This window comes from Miscanthus floridulus, chromosome 1 (genome assembly GCF_019320115.1).
Source record: "Miscanthus floridulus cultivar M001 chromosome 1, ASM1932011v1, whole genome shotgun sequence".
NCBI lineage: Eukaryota > Viridiplantae > Streptophyta > Magnoliopsida > Poales > Poaceae > Miscanthus > Miscanthus floridulus.
In genome coordinates, this window is record NC_089580.1 from 130,112,402 (window position 1) to 130,135,954 (window position 23,553).

Genomic DNA, 23,553 nt, shown 5'->3' on the forward strand with positions numbered 1-23,553 from the left:
ATTAATTTCCTCTGCCTTTGTATAAAGCCAATAGGTCAAACATTTGATAGCTTTTTTTCTTCCGCTGCAATGCACGGCTATGTTTGCTAATATAACTAAAAAGACAATGTACAAGATATAATTTATATTTTTTATGAGCAAAATTCACCGTCAGTTACTGAACTTGGCCGACGGTGTCATCCAGGTCCCTGAATTTCTACAGTGATATATGTGAGTCCATAAACTTGGCAGACAGTGTTATCTAGGTCCCTAAACTTTTAGTGTGATCACTGCAGGTCCCTCAACTTGACCGACGGTGTTATCTCGGTCCATGAACTTTCAAGGTGATCACCGCAGGTCCCTAAGTTTGGTAAGCGGTATCATCCTTTGAAAGTTTAGGGATTTGCGATGATCAGCTTTAAAGTTTAGGGACCAGAATGACACCGTCAGTCAAGTTTAGGGATATGTGGTGATCACCCTAAAAGTTCAGGGACCTAGATGACACCGTCTGCCAAATTTAGAGGCCCACATATATTACTTTAGAGGGGAAATTGACTGGCGGACACCCACAGTGGTGGTCGTTTGCTGGCGGACACCCAAAGTGGAGTTGTATGCTAGAAGACACTCTGGTTTGTTGTAATTATGCCAGAGGACACCGCGGGCCGGTTTTCACCGGTTGAGGAGAGAGAAAAAATTAGTTTGGACATCCGGTGCCCTTGAGCCACGTTTGGGTCTGGTTGAACCAGCTAATAACCGACCCAAGCCGCCTGGTCTGGTTAACTGGCTGGTCCAATAACGTTTGGGCTCATCCCCATCCTGGACGCCCTGGACGCCACCACGTTCCGCGAGTGCGAGTCGCACACCTACGTATTGAACTTGCACCCGTGCCGTGCCCTCCACCCGCCCGCAGCGTGCCTCGACCCGTCCCTGCCGCCGTCGGCGCTGCGCATGCTGGAGCACTCGCGCTCCAGCTCCTGCACCCGGCTCGCCACGCTGTCCATGTCTAGCCGTAGCACCTGGCTCTCCTGCACCAGCGCCGTCGCCCCTCGCCACGCCGCCGCCTCGCTGGGGCCTGCCCGAGGAGCGCCACCGGCGGATGGCGCGAGGAGCGTGCTCGTGATGGCACGCCGAAGCTATAGCTGCTCGAAGAAGAGCACCTGCAGCACCGCCCGCAGCAGGAGCCGCTCGTTCTGCGCCGCGTGCGTGCACGCCTCCACTGTCAGCTTCCGGCAGTCCACCACACCCACCACCCTGTCCCGCTCCTCCGTCGTTAGCCGCGGGTGCGCCTGCAAATTAGCCAGTCAGTGGCCAAAAGAGATGAGGTCTTTGGCAGTGACAGCTCAAAAGGAGACAATTTTTTTCTTTGTCCTTTAACGTGGACAACATGCTCCGTGGTGCACGTACCTTGAGGTAGATGTCGACGGCGTGGTAGACGCTATCGTCGTAGATACGGGCATGGTCGGGCAACAAAAGCGCGAGCTCGCAGAACTTGGCGGGCTTCAGGTTGGCGTCTGACGCAACCTCGGCGAGGTAACTGTCCACTAGCTTAGCCACCTGCACCATGACCACGGCAGACGGCCGCGCCACCTCCGCGGCCACCGCTTCCTCCTCCTCGATCACCGCCAAAGATGATGCCTCGCCGCCAGGCTCCTCCGCGAGGAAATACCTGATGATCTGCTGGACGCAGTCCACGTCGTAGAGCGTCTTCGCGGTGCCGGAGTAGTTCAATATGAGCACGTCCTCCAGCGTGGCCTGCTGCAGCTGCGTGGCGGCCTTCCGCTCCAGCGCCATGCGCGCCGCATCCGACGCGCGCAAGATGAGCGCCGTGCGCAACAACGCAAACAGAAACTTGGCGGTGACCACGCGCCCCGAGCACTTGTGTGTGGGGAGGCTGGCGACCACCACCTCGAGGAGCTCCTTTTGCTCCACCTCCGAGGACACCGGCGCGGACGCGAGGCACCGCCGCATGGACCTCGACAACCCCGGGATGGTGCCCCTGGCGTAGGACACCAGGCTGGCCTCCGCCCTCACGTCGTCGCGCGCGGCCATGGCCACCATCACCCGCTTGTACATGTGCAGGCCGAGCACAGCCAGGTCGTCGAACTAGGACCGTGACGCGGCCGACGAGCGCGAGGCGATGGCATCCACGCAGCGGGACACAATGCTGAGGTCCTCGGCGAGCGGCAGTAGCTCCTCGTAGGACTTTTAGCGCCTTGGTGGCGTCGCCGGGGTGCCGCAGCACGGTCTGGTTCAGGTAGGCCTCTGCGCGCGCCGCGAGGTTGTCCTCGGCGTGCTCCTCCGTCATCTCCAGATACTCGGCCGCGCAACGAAGGGGCGCGACGTTCCAAGCGGTGAGGTCGACGCGGACGCCGTAGCGGAACGTGGTGGCGTCCAGGGCGTCCAGGGCTTCCAGATAGTGAGCTAATAACGTTTGGGTCGGTTATTAGCTGGTCCAACCAGACCCAAACGTGGCTCAGGGGCACCGGATGTCCAAACTGAATTTTTCTCTCTCCTCAACCGGTGGAAACCGGCCCGTGGTGTCCTCTGGCATAATTACAACAAACCAGAGTGTCTTCTAACATACAGCTCCACTTTGGATGTCCGCCAGCAAACGACCACCACTGTGGGTGTCCGCCAGTCAATTTCCCCTACTTTAAAAGTTCAGAGACCTGCATGACACCACCGGCCAAGTTCAGGGACCGACGGTGAATTTTGCTCTCTTTTTTATAGTAAAAAATGATAAAATTACATGTGGTCTAAACTCTTGTCTAAATAACAACGATAAAAAGTTGGGCGTCTGAGATATAGGACTATAGGAGATGTGTGTTCGTAAAGAATGCAAGGACTATGGATAAGATCCAAACGTTTTTGCTCCTTGTTTGAGCATCAAGCTGCTCTGTTGACTCGAGAAAGTACTCTACTAGATTCCTATACGGGAGCCTGGCACGCTGTAAGCATTCCACGGTATGTGTCTGGACGACTCAACGAAATTCCTTCAGTGCGCAGGGAGAACTCAAATTCGAATCTCTCCGTCGTCAACAGTCACTCAAAGCACAAACCGAAAGCAAAAAGAAGAGCATCGGAGCACGGCTTTCAAAGCAACACACCACAGACATCTAGCTGTGTGGCCATCTCTTTGATTCTTTGCCCGCCAAGAAAGCCTGCGGCACATGGAGTACACACCTCGTCCTCTGAACGACGATCTCATCTATACAAAGCCGCGGCGGCAGCCACGACCCGTCCATGCGCCACGCAACCGCAACAGCTAGTTGCAACGTCGCCACGTGCAGCTTCCTACAGTAATAATGCCGGCTGCGGCGATGCGGGGGGACATCACGTACAGCGGGCGGGCGCGGCGGGTGGCCGTGCTCCGCTGCCTCGTCGCCGCGCTGGTGGTCACCATCCTCCTCGCGGGGCTGGCGGCGCTCATCTTCTGGCTCGTGGTCCGGCCCAAGCCCATCGACTACACCCTCACCGGCGCCGTGGCGCGCCACTTCAACGTGACGCCGCCGCCCGACGCCACGGCCAACGCGACGTTCTACCTCACGCTCGCCGTCGACAACCCGAACCGGCGCGTGTCGATCCTGTACGAGTGGGTGGAGTTCCGCGTGCTGTACGGCGAGGCGGCGCAGCTGGCGATCGAGGAGGCGCCGGCGCCGTTCCGGCAGCCGCACCGCAACGAGACGCGGCTGGAGGTGCGCGCCGTGGCGCGGTCGGTGCCCGTCGGGGAGCAGACCGCGCGGGAGCTGCGGCACGACCTCGCTGCGGGGCAGGTGGGCGTCGACGTCCGGATGCGCGCGCGCGTCCAGTTCAAGGTCTCCGGCGTCAGGAGCAGGCGCTACGACCTGCAGGCGTTCTGCTCGCCCGTCGTCATCGGCCTCGCGCCGTCGTCTGCAAGGTCGTTCCAGAGCGTGCCGTGCGACGCAGCCATCTCGTGAGGCAGTATATGCATGCATGGCCCGCGTGCCACTCGATCGGATCACTACCTGAGTTCCTGAGTGTGGTGTGCTGCGAAAATCATCTATAGCTTGGCCTAGGTCAATATGCATGGTTTGTTAGGCTTAATTAGTAGATGTTTGACTTGGTATGCCTACCCATATATGACGTGTCTTGTAAATCAAGCAGCTCTGGATGCTTCCTTCTTTCGTTTCAAAATTGGCTAGTGCGCTGAGCTTTTTGTCGTGTTTGATATATACGTACTATCATCAATCATGCTTGCTGCCTCTGTGAGTGCCATTCCCATTTGGGAGAGTTGCTAGCCCCTCTTGTTCAGTATCTTATCCCAAACAATTCGCACTCTTTTTTGTTTATTATATGTTCATGTCAAATTACATTGTTAAACTTGCATTGGCACTCCTCCACATATATAGCATATTTAAAACCTGATGGCTTTCATCACTTTGCTGTAGCCATTTCCATGCCCTTGATTGCAGTGCACTGTGCAGCTATGTTCTTCCTTCAAGTGCGGCTTTCATGTCCTAATAATTCCTGAAGTGAAAAAATACGACAATGGACCCTCCTTCAATCAACTTTATTGCTTTGCCTCTTTGGAGTTTTCTGTGGTAAAGGAGGAGGAAAAGAGAGCAGTCCATCACCACTTGCAACTAACTATAGTGCCGTGGCCAGTGGTGGCAATTTAGCAAAACCTAGTTGCCTCTCTTCATCCAGAAGAATACCCGGCATGCAGCCGTATTGCTACAGATCCACAGCATTGCACATTGCTAGAATATCCTCAACTTTAAGGTATCTTCAGCTTCTACAACTTTTGGAGCTGAGCTGGAGTTGAGAGTGAGTGACCGATGGCGCTTAGGTGAGCCATGCATATTTCACTTCCATTGTATATGCTGAAACACTTCATTTTGGCCTATAAACTCTTGGGCCTAATGTGTGGAGTTGGGAATTGAAACCGGCCAAACAGCCTTATTACACATCTTACTTTGTAGTACAATGATCATATTCGGTGTCATAAATATTGATGCTTTTTCCGATAAATTTAGTCAAACTTGAAATAGTTTGGCTTAGGACAAACCTAAAACATCACTTATTTTAGGACAAAGGGAGTACACACTAATAAACAATAACCTATTGCAAATTTAGGCGATGCTGCTGTATTACTTATTTGACGTACGTTTTCAGTGCGGCAACTTTCTTCTTAAGACAAGATCGCTGAAATTTAATATCTCGGCTCCTCCTCTGAATACCTCTCTATAGCAGTAGTGTACTGGTCACAAACGTGCATGATGCATTTGGCATTTGCAGTGCGACAAGTTGGCCAGGAACAAAGCTGCTAGTAGCGAAAGAGATGGAGTTGGAGCTCTACGTACTAGTCTGATCTTGTCTGTCAGCCTGTCCTGGCGTGCGTGATCCACAAGCACGATGGCGCCCGGCCGGCCACGATCTGGCCGCCTTGGTAGCTACTAGACGGTAATGCGTTCTGGCGCACGCAGCACTAGGGCCGGGATTTAACAAAACTAGCTAGCTCTAGCTCCTTGTTGCCATGGCGTGTGTCAGCACTAGCGTTTCCTCATGCATCTTGCGCCTATTAGATCGCTCCCTCCTCCCGGCCTGTTGTGCTTTTTCCTTGTCGTCGATCTTCTTTTCTATTGACAGGATTGCCGCCCGTCAGGCTACAGTCAGAGGCCGTGCGATTTGTTTCTCTAGCTTCCATCATGGCTCCAACTTGAAATCTTTATCAGGGTGGAACGTAACGTACGCTGAAACAAATCAACAAGGGCGATCGATCGACAGCTTTTGTCTTGATATGGAGGCATCGACAGCACTATATATCGGATGTTCATGCATGTATGGGATCGGATCATACATAACGCAGGGAAATATGTGCTAGCTATTACCTGAGTGTGTAGGTCGGATGGGGACTTTCAGAAAGCAGGTAACAAGGCCTGAATACTTTTGAGAATTTTGGGGCGGTGGTGATGGATCAATCATCACTGGTACGGTAGCTTTAGTTGGATGAGAGGCCATACCAATACATTGTGAGTTTGTGACAGTACGTAGCGCATGCGGCATGCGAGTGGACCTGTGGGGTGGCGACGATTTGATTATTTTCTTCAGTCCGAAACGTTGAAGCGAGCGATGCTACATGTCTTGAATCTGTGTCCTCGAAATTTTCATCTGAAAATCCAGTGTGCCAGGACCCAAAACGCCCAAAACCTCCCGGATGTTGTTATGTACACGTTGCTAAACTCAGAAGCTATGTAAGTCTTCAGTTACGTGATTTTCTTGAGAAAGCAAATCCTTTCTTCGTCACATGATGTCGACGCACGCACCGTTGAACCGGCGGGGACCGAGGACACTTTAGCCAGGGGCCAGGGCCTATGCTTTGCTCTCGAAATGGGCCAACATTGGGTGGACGCCTATGAGTAGGCCGTATCTGGCCCGCCCGCTCGGGAGTTGAAAGCCGAAACAGGCCTCCCCGCCATCTTTCTTCCCTTGTGTGCTTGCTGTAGAGTAGTAGTATGTCCTCAAGTACACAGCCCCAACGCGAACTGGTCATAGATCAGCGGGTTGGTTCGGGATTTAACGGGGTTATACTTTTAGTAGTAGATGGCGTCTCATCGATAGCCAGGTTTCTGTGGTAACTTCGTTGCCATGTAATTTAAAAAAAAACATAGCCCCGACAGCTGTCACAAACTCCATCGGGAGAGTGAGGGAGGGAGAGCAAGTGGATAAACTCCCAAGTCACATCGTCAAACGTTTTGCTTGCCGCCACGGTCACCGGTCAGGCAGCAGATAGACCGATTGACGTGTGACGCCGAGCACGACGCCTCGCTTCCACGGGTGAGTCAGTCACGGCGCCATACTTGTGCGCTCCACGCTTGTCGTGCGCGCGAGTATATGCTGCTGGCCACACGCCGTTGCGCCCCCACGCCCCAGCACGCCCGGGGGACCTTGAGTAGATGGATTTTGTGGGTAAGGCCCTGTTTAGATCCAAAATTTTTTTGAATTTTGACTACTGTAGCACTTTTGTTTGTATTTAACAATTAGTGTCTAATTATGAATTAATTAGGTTTAAAAGTTTCGTCTCGTAATTTCTCACCCAACTGTGCAATTAGTTTTTTTTCGTCTACATTTAGTGCTCCATGCATGTGCCGCAAGATTCGATGTGACGAGTACTGCGTAAATTTTTTTAGAATCTAAACAGGCCCTAAGTATGCCTTTGGGGTATTATTGTTATTTACATTTGTAGTATGTTTAAGGAGATACTTATTAGGGAAAATATTATACTAGTAGGATTTAACATTAAAGGTGTAGTAAGCCTTTAAATAACTCGTCCGTATTACAACGTATAACAAACTAATACAGTTACCTCAATGAAGAACCAAACTCTGACTCCACTTCTTAATTGCATTGATCGTCCAATCATCTCTTTATGCAAAATCATGGACAATATTGAGATTGATCAATATTCTTAATATCAGATGCAATGACTTTTGGGTTGTCAATACTAAAATATTTGAATTAAAAGTTTAAATCCCTAATAATCTAACATGCCAATCAAATAAGCAATGGCGTATTGGTGGATTATATATCTCAAAAATAAAGATTAGGCACTAGGAGTAGGAGGGGCAGGAGAAAAGGCATGGTCTTGCATTTTTTACAAGGTGACAAGCGTGATTCGTTGCCATAGACAACGATCCACAATGATGGATCAACGCGATCCGTCTCGCTTGATGCAACTGTTTCGTATTCGTGGTTGCGTCGCAGCTGAATGGCTGGACACGTGGACCATAATAGTGCGGAAACACATATACATATAGGATTCCATTATCTAAAAAAATACATATAGGATAATAATGCATATCCAAGATCCTAGGCCCTTTCTGGCCCTTGGCAGTCGTACTTCCAGAGTTGCAGTCCTACCCCTAGAGCCGGCCTTGGACAGAGGCGACGCTGCAGAGTCAAGATGATGGGGGTTATCTACGAAAGTAGGAAGGTTTTTGCTTGGGCATGTTTAGTTCCACTTCATTTTGCCAAATTTTTCAAGATTCTTCGTCACATCGAATCTTTAAACGCATGCATGAAATATTAAATATAAATAAAAAATAAAACTAATTACACAGTTTAGACGAAATCCACGAGACGAATCTTTTAAGCCTAATTAGACTATGATTGGACACTAATTGCCAAATAACAACGAAAAACACTACAGTTGCATTTTGCAAAAATTTTCGCATCTAAACTGGGCCTTGCTTGCACCTGTGTACTCAACCATAATCAGTTTAGACTCTGAACACCGTGAGCATTTAGAATGGCCCCTTGTCTCCGATCAATGGATGCTTTGTTGAAGACATACTTAATTCAGCGTAGCATGGTCCCTTGTCTCCACAACAACACTGCTATGTTTTGCTACTGCCTCACCACATTTCTTGCTTTCATACAGTAATGTCTTTCCATTTGTGGGAAATATGAACCTATGTTCTACCATGACGATCGATACAAGTTTCATTGCAATTCTTCGAGAGGAAAACACGAGTTCTCCACTAGCTCAATATCAATGATGACCCGTGCTTATCAAGGAAATCCATTTCAGGCTACCCTCTTGACGCTGGCATCGTCTCAGAGTATCTGTAATTATGATATTCTGTCTTTTTTATCACAATTTATTAAAAAAAACTCTTGAGATCCAAATGGGCCTCGGTCACTCTCTTTGTCCCAAGTCAAACTTCTCCAATTTGAACTAAATTTATAGGAAAATGCATCAACGTCTACAATATCAAAATACTTTTTATTCAATTCTTCATTAAATATGTCTAGATAGTTTATTATTGTCGACAGTGCTAGCGCTCGGACGTCCGGACGCCGCGGCTGCTCTCTGTTTCCCGCTCCTGCTCAGTGTCATGCGCCCCGCCCACTCGGATTCCACGCTGTCCGGATGACTTGCCCCGCCCACGTCGCCCGCCCCACACGCAGGGCCATCCACGCCCTCTGTTTCCCGTGCGAGCTCGAACTGCCGCGCGCGGCGAGATGGAGGGAAGGGAAGGGAGGGGAGGGGGATGAGAGGGCGAGGCGAGGCGAGACGCGCCGCGCGAGGAAGGCGTGAGCTAGGAGCCGAATCCCTGCGGTAGGCCATTGTCCGCTAGCCACCGGTGCCATTGCAACATGTGCACACCCGATCTACTTTTGAACATCCAACTAAAACATTTGCAACATACTTATTAAGACAGATGAAACACTTGAAACATGCGTCTAAAACACTTGCAAAAAACCAAAAAACACTTGAAAAGCCATTGAAAAACATATGCAACATCCAAATAAAACACTTGCAACATTGTAGGATCTACAGGAAGATAAAGAAGGCCTAGAGGGGGGGTGAATATGACTGCTAAAATTCAACTCAAAACTCTGTTAGAACAAAGGGTGGCACTGCCGGCCTTACAGGGTGGCACTGCCGTTCTACGAAAAATAATCTAACATAGTTGATATTTAACAGAGATGAACCTGACCCCACTAGCTGCTTAATCCTGCAATATAACTTCAAGATCCAGTTCGAAGACTGGATACTACAGAAACTTCACACAAATATGAATCGAGCAACTAAACCCTAACAACAGCTAGCAATAAGATAAACAACATGTATAGTAAAGATGAAGCATGCAAGACATAAGATTTATCCCATGGTTCAGCTCACCACTAAGGTTTGCCTAAGTCCACGTAGTTGAGGAAGCCACAAAAGGCTTGCCTTACCCTCGTTCTCAAATCAAGAGAGTGAACTCTTGAAGTGAGGAGTGATTTCTTAGCTTTTGAATGAGGTTACAAAGCTCTCAAGGCTGCCATACAAGTTGGCAAGCACAAGGGCGACGCCTAGCCGGCTAGGAGCAAGTTCCAAGAGTAACAAACCCTAGAACCGCCGGCCAAACGTGAACCAAATGCTCTTAGACTTTGAGAATCAGTGGATCTTCTCTCCAATCGAGTTTTGTTGCTTTTTCTCTCAAGTTTTGATGGTTGGAATCAATGATTAGCTTGAGAGATGGAAGAGCAACAATGGAGGAGAGAGGTGAGCTTTTAGTTCTGTCTTGTTTCGAGCAGAATGATTCAGTGGAGAAGATGACCGTTGTGGGCTGGGCCTGAAGGGTATAAATACCCCTCGAGCTCAACGGTCAGTTAAGGGCGGCACTACCGCTCTTAACAGGGCGGCACTGCCGCCCTAGCCAAAACAGGTAATATGATATCAAATTTGGCTGGCAGTTTTGACTAGGTGGGAGGATGTAAATCTGTGAATTTAAGCATTAGATTCAATAGTTGACCAACTATCCTAAAATCCCTCTTAATAGTACGGCTTTCCATAAACTCAAATTCAAAACATAAAAGAATTTAAACCTCCTTTGAGCTAGGTCTAGCCACCTTTTGTAATTAGGACACCTGCAACATGTTCATCATCCTCATTCTTCGATTCCCTGCTTATCATCTTGATAAATCTCATTAGTCCTCTAATTTGGTGGTCATCAATACCAAAACCCATAATAGGGCTTGATTGCACTTACAATCTCTCCATTTTTGGTAATTGATGACAACCCAATTAGAGCTTATAAATTATATGAAATCTAGACTGAGATTTTCGAATCATGGGTGTAGGAGCCTCCCCCTAAATATGTGAATGGAGATTTGAATTCTCAATTTAGCATAAGAGGCCATGATTCACATTTTAGTGTGATGGGAACCTCCCCCTACATCCATGCTGCTGTGGGGTGCTGAACAAAGTGTCACAGGAATAAATTTGATGCACATGACAGGTTTTATCAGTTCAAGCACATAAGATCCTGGTTGATACAGCATAGAGCGGCACTACCGTCCTGACTATATTAGTTAGGTAGCAATCAAATTTCTACAGCATATCATGTGAATATAAAACAATCTAAAATCAGAATATGACAAGCTAAAACAGTAACCATGAATACATGTCCATATCCGAAGTAAATTAAGTCACAAAGTAGCATAATTTCATAAAATAGAGTTTTAAGCGACTCTCAAACTCACAACCTAACTACTCTCATCGGATTTGAACATCAAGCGCAGCAGCGAAGAACATATGGCGTTGAAAAACTATTGACCCCTCTCATTTTCTCCCCCTTTGGCATCAAGTACCAAAAAGAGAAGAAAAAGAAGAGAAATCACTCATCACTGTCGGAGTCGACGCGGGCACGTCCAGCGACGTGGGTGTGTGAAGTGAAACATACTGAACGTCGTGGAGGTGCTGCCCCAGCTGAAGTAGAAGGCCCTAGCTGATCCGTCGAAGGATGCGGTCTCCTAGAATATGTGCGAAATAAAGCTGCCTGAACCTGTGGATCGGCCTCTGTAGGGTGGATCTCTACACCAAGGTCCTGCTGACTTGGGGGCTCCTCAAAATGCTGTCCCTGTGGGTACCCGTAGTACTGACTGAATGGCTCATATGAGTGTCCATGCTGTCGATCATCTGACTGTTCATCATGGTGCTCATCTGCCTAATCCTGCTCCTCATCAGAAGAAGAAAGGCGAGGCAAGTTAGGAAACTGAGGTGGTGGCTGCACTGTGGAAGTGGTGGCAGCCCTACCATCTCCCTAGCATGCCTCACTACTTCCCTATTCTCCATTCGATCCTCATAAGCAGTATGTGAAGCATATGCACAATGAGTAAAGATTGCCTTCATCCATGCACTCATCTTTCCCCACTTTGACTTCTTTTGTTCCCTAGCCCTGGACGGCTCAGGAATATCTCTCTGTGCAGCTCCAGAAGGGTGAAAGCATGCTGCCCCACTATCTCCAGATCCTCCAGAACTAGTGTGCTGAGTAGCTGATCCAAGTCCTCCTAAACCACCATGGGTCTTCTTGATCTTGTAAACAATGTGCTCACAATCCTTAGGGAACCACATGCCAGTCACTCTCTCAATCATAAACATGAGGTAAGGAGCATAGGGCAAAGATCTCCTCCCATCATCCATGGCATATGCTAGCTCAACCCAAATGAATCTTGGAACATTAAACTTTTCACTACTGGGAAACCTAGACAACACATTAGTGATATAGACATTCAAATATGTTGCATTGTCTTTAGGGTTGAGAGTGATCCTGAAAAGATTGTTCATGATGTAATAGAAACTCTTGAGCTTGGTCCTTGACCAATCAGGAACTACAAGATTTTGATCCTCCCACATGAAGCTTACTTCCATTGGCTTAAGACGACGCTCATTATGAATCCTCTCATATCCCCTGTGGATGTGTCCAAAACCAAGAATACGACAGAAGGTGACAAAATCAATACGATAATGTCGCCCATCAGTCATCCAATGAAGCTCATCCACTTCCCTGTTCCAATAGTAAGTAGCATGGAACTGAGCAAGAATCTCCCTGTTCCAATCATACCTAAAACTCATGATGTCAGTCATCTCAAAGCGGTCACAGGTCTTGATTGCTGTAGCAAACTAATGATCATCCCTGCTCTTCAAGTCACCAAAGTTAATGTACTGCATCTTGCTAATCTTGCCCTTTGACTTAGACAGAATGGTTGTAGTATAAAAATTAGATTGGAAAGCATTCCAAAATCTATAATCAATGTCATTTGATCTGTTAGAGGAGTAGGAATCAATCTCTCTGGCTTCACCTGTCTTCTTCCAACTCATGGAATAATCAACAACTCTATGATCATCACTGTTTTGGGGAGGAATGAGATCGAACCTATCAGTGTTATCTCTCATGTAGCTGCTATCAAACTCTGAAATGTGCAAAGGAGAATCAGGCCACACACGAATAGTTCTTCCCATCCTCTGAATGTTTCCTCTTCAGCAAGGTCTTCATCAAGATTTCTGTCTCTGGGAGTATAGCTCGCCTGTCCCCTGCCTCTCTTGACCTTTTGCTTGGTTGTCAACACCTTCCTTTTACCTCGGTCCATCTATGCAATTTAAATGAGACTTGATAAGAAATTATATAAGATAATGAGTTAGACATAGCTGCAAGCAGGTTTTAACAAGAAAAAGAATTTTGAAAATGACACAGGAAGCTTTGCTGGATTTGGATTCAGCATGGTAGGGCGGCACTGCCGCCCTTAGTTGCTTCACTATTTCATTTTCAACTTTCTCGTTCTGGTTAAATCCTATTTCCAACAGTGTCTATTCACCATCACAATTTTAGAATCACAGTCTAAGCAAGAAATACATGAAACCCTAGCCATGAATTTGAAAGATTGAGTATGAAAAACTTTAGAAACAATTTTTGATAAATGAATCCAATCCATTCTGAAATTCATCGGATTTATGAGCTTAAGTATAGCAGTTAGAATCTGCTAGGGATGCCATTAATAGTCCCAAGGGCGGCATTGCTGCTCTCCCCAAAATCATCCAACCGGTGAAATCTAAAATCAACTCGATTCAACCATTAAAAACCTTTCTAAACCCTTCATACTCCCCCTAGAAACTGAAATCCATGACTAAAAGCTTCACATGGCATAGATCGAAAGGGGTTAGGGTTTCACCTTGCTTCCAAACCGTTGGAGTGGAGGGAGAAGAGAAGAAATGGCTCGGCCAGGAGCCTCCTGCAGTGACCAACGATGAAGAGACTTGGCCGGCAGCAGGGGCGGCACTACTGGGGTGGCAGGTCGCAAGAAACGGCGGCGGCGTGTGCTTGAGAGAGAGGAAGGGAGGAGCACGGGTGTCAGTGTCAGTTGGGAGAGAAGGAGAGAGTTGGGTCAGGGGCCAGAGAAGGAATAAGTAGAAGAAAACGGGCCCCGCAACCCAGCCAAAATTGGTTAAAAACGGCTCAGTTTTCAGAGAGCGGCACTGCCGGCCATAATGGGTGGCACTGCCGCCCTACCAATCTTACAGGGATTACACTGAAACTTTATGACCTCCTTCATCTCAGATATGGATATATATACTCTAAATATCATGACCAGCAAGCAATCAATAATACAGACAATGGTCATGACACTTAGTTGGCCTTTTGAAATGATTTTGAAACACAGTATAATATCTTTTTAAATCATTTTCCTATTTCACTAGGTAGTCAAACAGAGGTGTGCCATATTTCAAACCACATTACGAGAATCAAGTATATTTAGCTCACTACACAAAGCACAAAACCTTGACTCATCGAGATGCTTAGTGAAGATATCGGCTAGTTGTTTTTCGGTGCTCACATAATGAATTTTGATATCTCCTTTGGTTTCGTGGTCTCTCAAGAAATGATATCAGATGTCTATATGTTTGGTTCTTGGGTGGCTTATGGGATTGTTTGCAAGCTTTATGGCACTTTCATTGTCATATAAGAGTGGGATTTTGGTAAATTGACATCTGAAATCATGAAGGGTTTGCCTCATCCAAAGTAGTTGAGCACAACATGCACCGGCTGCAACATACTCGACCTCGGTGGTGGAAAGGGCTACACAATTTTGTTTCTTAGAACTCCAAGACACTAGGGACCGTCTAAGGAATTGACATGTCCCTGAAGTGCTTTTTCTATCTACCTTGCAACCGGCATAATTGGAATCCAAATAGCCAAGTAGATTGAACTTGGAGACCTTGGGATACCACAAGCCAAGGTTAGGAGTGTGTACTAAATATCTCAAGATTCTTTTAACAGCCACTAAATGGCACTCTTTCGGGTTGGCTTGAAATCTAGCATATATGTACACACTAAGCATTATGTCCGGCCTAGATGCACATAAGTAAAGTAGAGAGCCGATCATGGAGCGATATACCTTGATGTCCACGGCTTTCTCTTCTTCATTTAGATCAAGATGTCCATTGGTTGGCATAGGAGTTTTGATAGGCTTGGCATTCACCATGTCGAACTTTTTAAGCATATCATGGGTGTACTTGGTTTAGCTAATGAATGTCTCTTCCTTCAATTGCTTGATTTGAAATCCAAGGAAGAACTTCAGCTCACCCATCATGGACATCTCAAATCTCTTAGTCATGATCCTACTAAACTCATCACAATACACATGGTTAGTGCTACCAAATATTATGTCATCGACATATATTTGACACACAAATATATCATTTCCAACTTTGTGAGTAAAGAGTGTAGGATCAGCTTTGCCTATTTCAAAGCCTTGTTTGAGCAAGAATTCCTTAAGGCATTCATACCATGCTCTTGGTGCTTGCTTAAGCCCATAGAGCGCCTTTTGGAGTTTATAGACGTGGTTGGGGAACTTGGGATCTTCAAATCCCGGTGGCTACTCCACATACACCAACTCTTGTATTGGGCCGTTAAGGAATGCACTCTTGACATCCATTTGGTACAACTTGAAGTCATGATGGGCAGCAAAGGCTAGAAGCATTCGGATTGCTTCAAGTCTTGCCACCGGTGCATATGTTTCTTCAAAGTCCAAGTTCTCTACTTGAGTGAAGCCTTGGGCCACCAATCTTGCCTTGTTCCTAGTTACCATGCCATTTTTATCTTGCTTGTTGCGGAAGACCCACTTGGTACCAATGACATTGGTGTTGGGCCTTTCCACCAATTTCCACACTTGATTTCTCTTAAAGTTGTTGAGCTCTTCTTGCATGGCCATGACCCAATCCAGATCTTCAAGTGCTTGTTCTACCTTGAGAGGTTCCAGAGAGGAAACAAACAAGTAATATTGACAAAAATTTGCTAAATATGAACGAGTTGTTACCCCCTTTCGAATGCTCCCAAGAATGTTGTCAACGGGGTGATCATGTTGTATAGTTTGACGTAGCCTTGGATGCTTAACACCTCCTTGTTCCTCTTCTGGACCTTCAGCCTCTTCTTGTTCAAAGATAGGCTCCAGGTTGAGTCCTTGAGGTGGTGGAGTAGGAGTTTAAGGAACTGTTGTTGAGGTAGATGGGTCGACACTGCCGCCCTACTGATGTTCAGTAGGTGAGTGCTGCCCTTGTCGATGGAGTACGTCAGCGGAAATTTGTGCAGCAACAGCCTAGGGATCCTCATCATCAGTGGCTTGATCTTCTTGTGGCCTAATGTCGCCTATAGTCATTTGCTTGATTGCCTCACATGGTGGATCCTCCTTCCCTACAACACTTGAATCAACTTGCTCCACTTGAGAGCCATTAGATTCATCAAATGTCACATCTACCATGACTTCAACTCTACCCATGGTTTTGTTGAAGACACAATAGGCATGCTCATTTGATCCATAACCAAGAAGAATGCCTTCATCAACTTTAGGTGCGAATTTAGAGGTTTTGGGTCTTTTGTTAAGTATAAAACACTTGCATCCAAATACTCTAAAGTATGACACCTTTGGTTTGTTACCGGTTAAAAGCTCATATGAAGTCTTCTTGAGTTTCTTGTGTAAGTAGAGACGGTTGATGGCATGGCAAGCGGTGTTGATGGCGTCACTCCAAAAGAGGTCCGACGTCTTGTACTCATCTAGCATTGTCCTTGCCATATCAAGAAGTGTATGGTTCTTCCTCTCTACTACACCATTTTGTTGAGGGGTGTAAGGAGTTGAAAACTCATGCTTGATGCCCTCATCATCAAGAAACTCTTCAACTAGAGTGTTCTTGAATTCGGTCCCATTGTCACTTCTTATCTTCTTGATAGGAAGACCGAACTCCCTTTGTGCCCTTCTCACAAATATCTTGACTTTGTCTTGCACCTAGGACTTATCATAAACAAAGAACACCCAAGTGAAACAGGAATAATCATCAACAATAACTAGACCATATTTGTTACCCCCGATGCTTAGGTAGGCGACCGGTCCAAAGAAATCCATGTGAATCAACTCCAACGGTTGTGTGGTGGTCATGATGCTCTTTGGTGGGTGAGGTACACCTACTTGCTTTCCGGCTTGGCAAGCACTACAAATCCTGTCTTTCTCAAATTGAACATTGGTTAGTCCAAGGATGTGGTTGTCTTTTAGGAGTTTGGCCAAGTTCCTCATCCCAACATGAGCTAGTCGGCGATGCCATAGCCAACCCATGCTAGATTTTGCCACTAAACAGGTCTCAAGCTTAGCTTTCCCTTTGCTGAAATCAACTAGGTAAAGTTTGTTCTTGAGGCGACCCATAATAACAATAGAGGAATCCTCCCTCTTAGAGACTTCCACACCCTTATCCGTGAAGAGATAATTGTAACCCATCTCACACAATTGAGAGACGGACAACAGATTGTACTTCAAAGAATCAACATGTAAGACATTTGTAATTGAATGATCAAGTGTAATAGCTACTTTACCAAGTCCAATCACACCCCCTTTTGAATTGTCACCAAATATGATATTCTCATCTGAATTTATAGTTGGGGAGTATGATGAGAACATACTCCTTTCTCTGGTCATATGATTTGTACAGCCGCTGTCAAGCACCCAACTTGACCCACCGGAGAAGTATGCCTGCAACACAAGTTTAGTTCCTAGTTTTAGGTCCCCAGATATTCTTGGGGCCTTGCATGTTAGTCATAAGAACTTTAGGAACCCAAATGAAAGCATTATGATAAACATTTCGACCATTGCCAACAAACTTGGCAAACACCTCCCCTTGCTGTTATGCTGCAAAACAAAGTTAGAATCTAAACATTGTGGAGGTGTTTTTGCTTTTGGTTGGTAAGCATATCTATTTGGAGTGACCCAGATAGATTTCTTTGGTTTCTAGACAACCTGCTCTGGAAGAGACACCTTCTTCTTGGGCTTGACATGAGCAGATGAGTAGGAGGTGGTCTTCCCTTTTCTGTGGGGGGCGGCACTACTGCCCTTCACAGTGGCACTGCCGCCCATAGGCCGCGGTGCTGCTCTAGGCTGACCTTGTGCCACCATCTGTGCAGACCTATCTGTACCTTCCTGCCCTTTGCTTATGAACTGAACACACTCATATCCATTGATTACCTTTCTTCCATTGGTTTTACCTCCATGAGTGTGCCCAAGCCCATCTTTGATGCGTGGATTTCTTCCATCTTTATATTGTGGCCTCTTTGGTTTTTCACCTTTGCCACTAGCAGGTTTCTTGCCTTCCATGCACCTTTTTCCTAACATAGCATTGAGCCTAGCAATCTTCTTTTTCATAACCTCCAAGTTTGCAAGGTTAGTGGAATGAACATTTATGTCAGGATTATGGCAATTTCCACATCCTTGGCTAGTGGAGGGAATAGGAGTGTCATTTGTGTTGGAGGGAAGTGGGGTGCTCTCACATAGAAGGTTATATTGCTTCTCAAGTTTGTTGTGCTTTTCAACTAAGACACAATACTTGTCATTGAGTGCAATATTTGCCTTCTTTGTGAGAGCATGTTCTCTTTGTTCTTCGGCCAAGGCCTTGTTCAAAGAGTCCACCTCACTTCTCTCTAACTCAAGAGCTTCCTTGCAGCCAATATACATCTTTTCGGTTTCCTCAAGATAATCATCTCTATCGGCTAGCTCGGCTTTGACACTTTCTAATTCCTCCATTAGATTCATGATAAAGAGCTGGTCTTAGAATCTAACTTTTTAGTCAATTTAGCATATTTCTCAACATCACTAGTATCATCATCACTAGAATCACTAAGTTCACCACTAGAGATGTCACTAGGAGGTGGAGGAGATTTGGCTCTTCGTTTTACCTTCTCACCCTTTGCCATAAGACAAATGTGAGTGGAGCGGTGGTCATCATCATCAGACATGTTGTTGAAGAGCCTTGATGTAGAGGATGGATTTTGAATAGCCATGGTTGCAACTTTCACATACTCTTCACTTGACTCCTTAGTTGAGTCCCACTCATGCCCAATGTGTGCATCTCCCATTTGTTTGTATCTCTTTTTGTGTTCATGCTTGCCTTCATTGTTGTCCCTCTTGTATTTGTTTTCTTTCTTGTCATAGGGACACTTAGCAATGAAGTGCTCCGTGCTGCTACAATTGTAGCAAGTCCTCTTCTTCTTATTGGGGAACCTTCTTTGCACTATTTTATACCCATTCTTTTTCAACCCCTTGTGATAGCTCTTCATGAACAAAGCCATGTCATCAATCTTCATATAATCAGCCCCATCATCTTTATCTTCACTTGAGGATGAACTTGGATCATCATTTTATGGAGTTGACTTGATTTCCTTGGGTTGACTTGTTGATGCTTGCTTGCTGCCCTTTGCCTTGTTGGAGATGCCTTGATTGCTTGATTTATTGGCCTTGAGAGCTACTTCCTTGATTTTCATGCCTTCTAGCTTGGCTTGCAACTCATCAAGTCTTCTCCTCTCATTAGCTTCTTCTCTTTGCATGTCAAGTGTCAACAATCTTCCAAGCACATCATTAGGTGTGAAGTGCTCAAACTTCTTCTTATCCCTAGTCAAGGTGACTACGGTCTCATTTCTTGGTGAGTAGGCTTCCAACATAACCTTCACCACTTTATGATCATCAAGCTCATCACATCCATAGCCTCTAATCTTGCCCACCAAGGTCATCAATCTATCAAACATCTCTTATGGCCCCTCTCCATCTACAATCACAAACCTATTGAGCTTGGCCATCAACAAATCAATCTTTGCCTTCCTTACTTTATCAACACCTTCATGTGCTAGATGCAAAGTGTCCCAAATCTGTTTTGCAACATTGACATTCATCACTCGGTTGTACTCATTTCCATCCAAGGCACTAAGAAGAATACTTGTGGCTTGGCCATTGAGATGGACAGCAGCTAGTTCTTCATTTGTTGGTGCTTTGGGATCTTTCGGTGGCTGCAATCCATTCACCACAATCTCCCAAAGACCGGGATGAAGACCTACAAGATAGGCACTCATCAAGTGCTTCCACTTGGCAAAATTTGTCCCATCAAAATGAGGCAACTTGCCCGCGTGCACATTGACAAAAGACCTTTTGTTATGGTTAGACAAATAAGAATAATTAAAGGATACGGCGGCATATTTGTTCTTGTTGTTGTTGTTGCCCTTGTCCTTGCCATCCTTCTTTTTATCCTTGCTCTTCACCTCCTTGCTATCTTTTGAAGTACAGTATGACACATCATCATCTCCATCGTCCGAGCTACTAGAGAGCTCACTAGATGATGCATCATACTCATTCTTCTCTTGCTCTTGAGCTCTTGCTGCCCTTCTCTTAGCTCTTGCCTCTCTTGTGATTCTTCTAGCTTCTTTTCTCTTCTTCTTGTCTTTGAGCCACTGCTCTTCCTTCTTCTTTTCTCTAGCTTCTCTTGTTGCGATCTTTGCGGCTTTTCTTTCTTTTCTTGCCTTTCTTCTTTCGACATCGGTGGTCTTGGGTTCTTTGATGGTGGCATCACTTGTTGTGGACATGGACAGCTCGCTGCTGCCAACATCCTCGACGTGCACACCACTTGCGTCTGCAACGCGAACGGTCTTCGAACCTTCTCCTTCTTCCATACTTCACGCGGTGAAGCATATACGAAGCAACCTCGCTCCGATACCACTTGTAGGATCTACAGGAAGATAAAGAAGGCCTATGGGGGGTGAATAGGCCTGCTAAAATTTAACTCAAAACTCTGTTAGAACAGAGGGCGGCACTGCCGGCCTTACGGGGTGGCACTGCCGCTCTACGAAAAATAATCTAACACAGTTGAGATTTAACAGAGATGAACCTAACCACACTAGCTGCTTAATCCTGCAATATAACTTCAAGATCCAGTTCGAAGACTGGATACCACAGAAACTTCACACAAATGTGAATCGAGCAACTAAACCCTAACAACAGCTAGCAATAAGATAAACAACATGTATAGTAAAGATGAAGCACGCAAGACACAAGATTTATCCCGTGGTTCAGCTCACCACTAAGGTTTGCCTAAGTCCACGTTGTTGAGGAAGCCACAAAAGGCTTGAGCTTGCCACAAAGGCTTGCCTTACCCTTGTTCTCAAATCAAGAGAGTGAACTCTTGAAGTGAGGGGTGATTTCTTAGCTTTCGAATGAGGTTACAAACCTCCCAAGGCTGCCACACAAGTTGGCAAGCACAAGGACGACGCCTAGCCGGCTAGGAGCAAGCTTCAAGAGTAACAAACCCTAGAACCGCCGGCCAAACATGAACCAAATGCTCTTAGACTTTGGGAATCAGTGGATCTTATCTCCAATCGAGTTTTGCTGCCTTTTCTCTCAAGTTTTGATGGTTGGAATCAAGGATTAGCTTGAGGGATGGAGGAGCAACAATGGAGAAGAGAGGTGAGCTTTTGGTTCTGTCTTGTTTCGAGCAGAATGATTCAGTGGAGAAGATGACCGTTGTGGGTCGGGCCTGAAGGGTATAAATACCCCCCGAGCCCAACGGTCAGTTAAGGGCGGCACTGCCGCTCTTAATAGGATGGCACTGCCGCCCTAGCCAAAACAGGTAATATGATATCAAATTTGGCTGGCTATTTTGACTAGGTGGGAGGATGTAAATCTGTGAATTTGAGCATCTGATTCAACAGTTGACCAACTGTCCTAAAATCCCTCTTAATAGTACGACTTTCCATAAACTCAAATTCAAAACATAAAAGAATTTAAACCTCCTTTGAGCTAGGTCTGGCCACCTTTTGTAATTAGGACACCTACAACCTGTTCATCATCCTCATTCTTCGATTCCCTGCTTGTCATCTTGATAAATCTCATTAGTCCTCTAATTTGGTGGTCATCAATACCAAAACCCACAATAGGGCTTGATTGCACTTACAAACATGTGTGAAACATATGCAACATCTAAATATATACACTTGCATCATACGTCTAAAAAACAGATGAAACATTTAGAATAGACGCTTGCAACGTACGTGTATAACCATTGCAACATATGCAAAATCCTGATCTACTTTTGCAATATCCATATGAAACACTTGCAACATACCTCTAAAACATCTGAAACACTTGAAAACATGTGCTTGCAACAACCCCTGGCAGGCGTGTGGGCAGGCGGAGCACTGCATAGTGGGATCTGACGCTAGGTCGTTGTGGAGGAGGATGGAGCCACAACGCCGCGGAGGAAGTGGAGCTTAGGACGGAGAGCGCTCGGGGACCACCGCGCGGGCACGAGAGGAGGCATGGTGGGAGGAGGGCGCAGGGGAGGCAAAGAGTGCAGCATCGTGCAACAGCTTGGAGAGGAGCGGGGACGAGATGTAGAGGAAGGCTGCCACGAGTTCCGGCTTGGTGGTCAGTGTGGGCATCGCAACTACGCGCGACAAGGAGAGGTCAGTCTCGTGGAATGGACATCAGCGAGGCGGAATGGGAAACGCATTGAGGCAGAAGTGGGTGCACAGCGTCCAGTCGGATGGACATCCGCTCCTGAGCATTACCGTTTATTTATTTGGATTTGTAGATGTGCACTTTTTCCTAAAAACTTGGTAAAGTTGGAGAAGTCAAAGTTGAGCTGAATCACATGCTTCATATCGCACAAAAAGTTCAGACCAATAACAATATTTTTTAATGTTAACCTCTGATTACACCAAAAGACAGTAAAATAATATTACTGTTAGAGTCACTGGACAGGTGCTACAAGATTTATCTTGAGATTCCCATAGGTAATTAGAAAACACCAGAAAGTCCCTGGATATCAAATCTGTAATGTATGGCCATATTAATTTTCTTTGGACACAATCAATGGCAGGTCCCAAATCTTCACATTAGAAACACCGGTATCATGATGATGCTTTGTTCTGGCAATGAATGGACCTGTAAATTTCGACAGCTGTTGCTGTAAAAAACAGTCCAAGAAGAAGAAGAAAATTGCTGTCCAAGAAGAAGAAAAAAATTGCTGAGATAACAATCAGAATACACCGCTATCATATTAAGGCACTTCTGATGTTTGCACGGTAGTAGAAGGCACAGACATCCATTTAACCATAGAATAAAAGAAAAGCACCATACGTTCAAAAAAAATAAAAGAAAAGCACGAGACAGCTGTACAAACGCAGGGTCGTCATAAAAAAAACATGGGTGCTATCCTGAACAACTAATCCCTTAGCATTTTCTAAACGAACCATGATCCAGGTCATAGTTAACTGCTGTTTAGAAGACCGTTTTCTGTTTCATCATTCACAAGTGGAAAATAATAGCTATCAGCATTGTTATGAAAGAACTAGATGGTACTTCTCATATTTAAAGACTTCTTAAGCATGTACAACACTGGAAAATTTACTCCAGCAGTTTTTTTTAAAAAAACTTTTGTTTATGACAAGATTTGGTCAAACTTAAAAACTACAAACATCAGTAACTATTACATTATTCAGTTTGGGAACAAGTAGTTATATGTGTGGATATAAGAAAAACAATGTTGAATGTTTTTAAGAATAATATTCTAGAACAAATTAGTGGTCAAATATATGTATCGGAGACCATGCAAAGTCAAATGTGTAAGTGTTTTTGAAACTACGTGCCTCAGTTCTTTACTTCAAGGGTAGCAAGTCCAGTAATATCAGGATTCTTGAGCTGCTCAAGCTGCTTCTTCCCTCTCCTCAACAAGTACTCTATGTGTACAAAGTTCCTACGGTCAACACTCCTTGCGTTGTCATGGAACTCTGCCGAGACAATAGACTCGATCCTGCGGCGCTCTTCAGGGGCCTTAAGGCGTGCTGTCCGAAGGAATCCCCTGTACAGCGCCAAAACCTGCTTCTGAATACCAGACAGCTTTGGACGGGAGGCCATATCATCCTTGTAAAGCAATCATCAGAGCCTGATACAAATGTAACTACCAAATGAGTTATTTTCAGACAATAG

At 45.9% G+C, this 23,553-nt stretch overlaps 1 protein-coding gene and 1 pseudogene across 1 annotated transcript; one reads left to right on the forward strand and one right to left on the reverse strand.

Annotated features, from left to right (window-relative positions):
* Positions 1–755: 755 nt before the first annotated feature.
* Positions 756–3,224, reverse strand: LOC136463097 (BTB/POZ domain-containing protein At5g66560-like; annotated as a pseudogene).
* LOC136493517 (uncharacterized protein At1g08160-like) lies at positions 3,222–4,151 on the forward strand. The gene has a single exon (XM_066489619.1). It carries the CDS (start codon positions 3,285–3,287, stop codon positions 3,915–3,917), a length of 633 nt encoding a protein of 210 aa, XP_066345716.1. The 5' UTR covers positions 3,222–3,284; the 3' UTR covers positions 3,918–4,151.
* The last annotated feature ends 19,402 nt before the right edge of the window (positions 4,152–23,553 follow it).

Excerpts from the sequence above, each read along its gene's own strand:
- LOC136493517 (XM_066489619.1), top strand. The coding sequence starts at position 3,285 with ATGCCGGCTGCGGCGATGCGGGGGGACATCACGTACAGCGGGCGGGCG.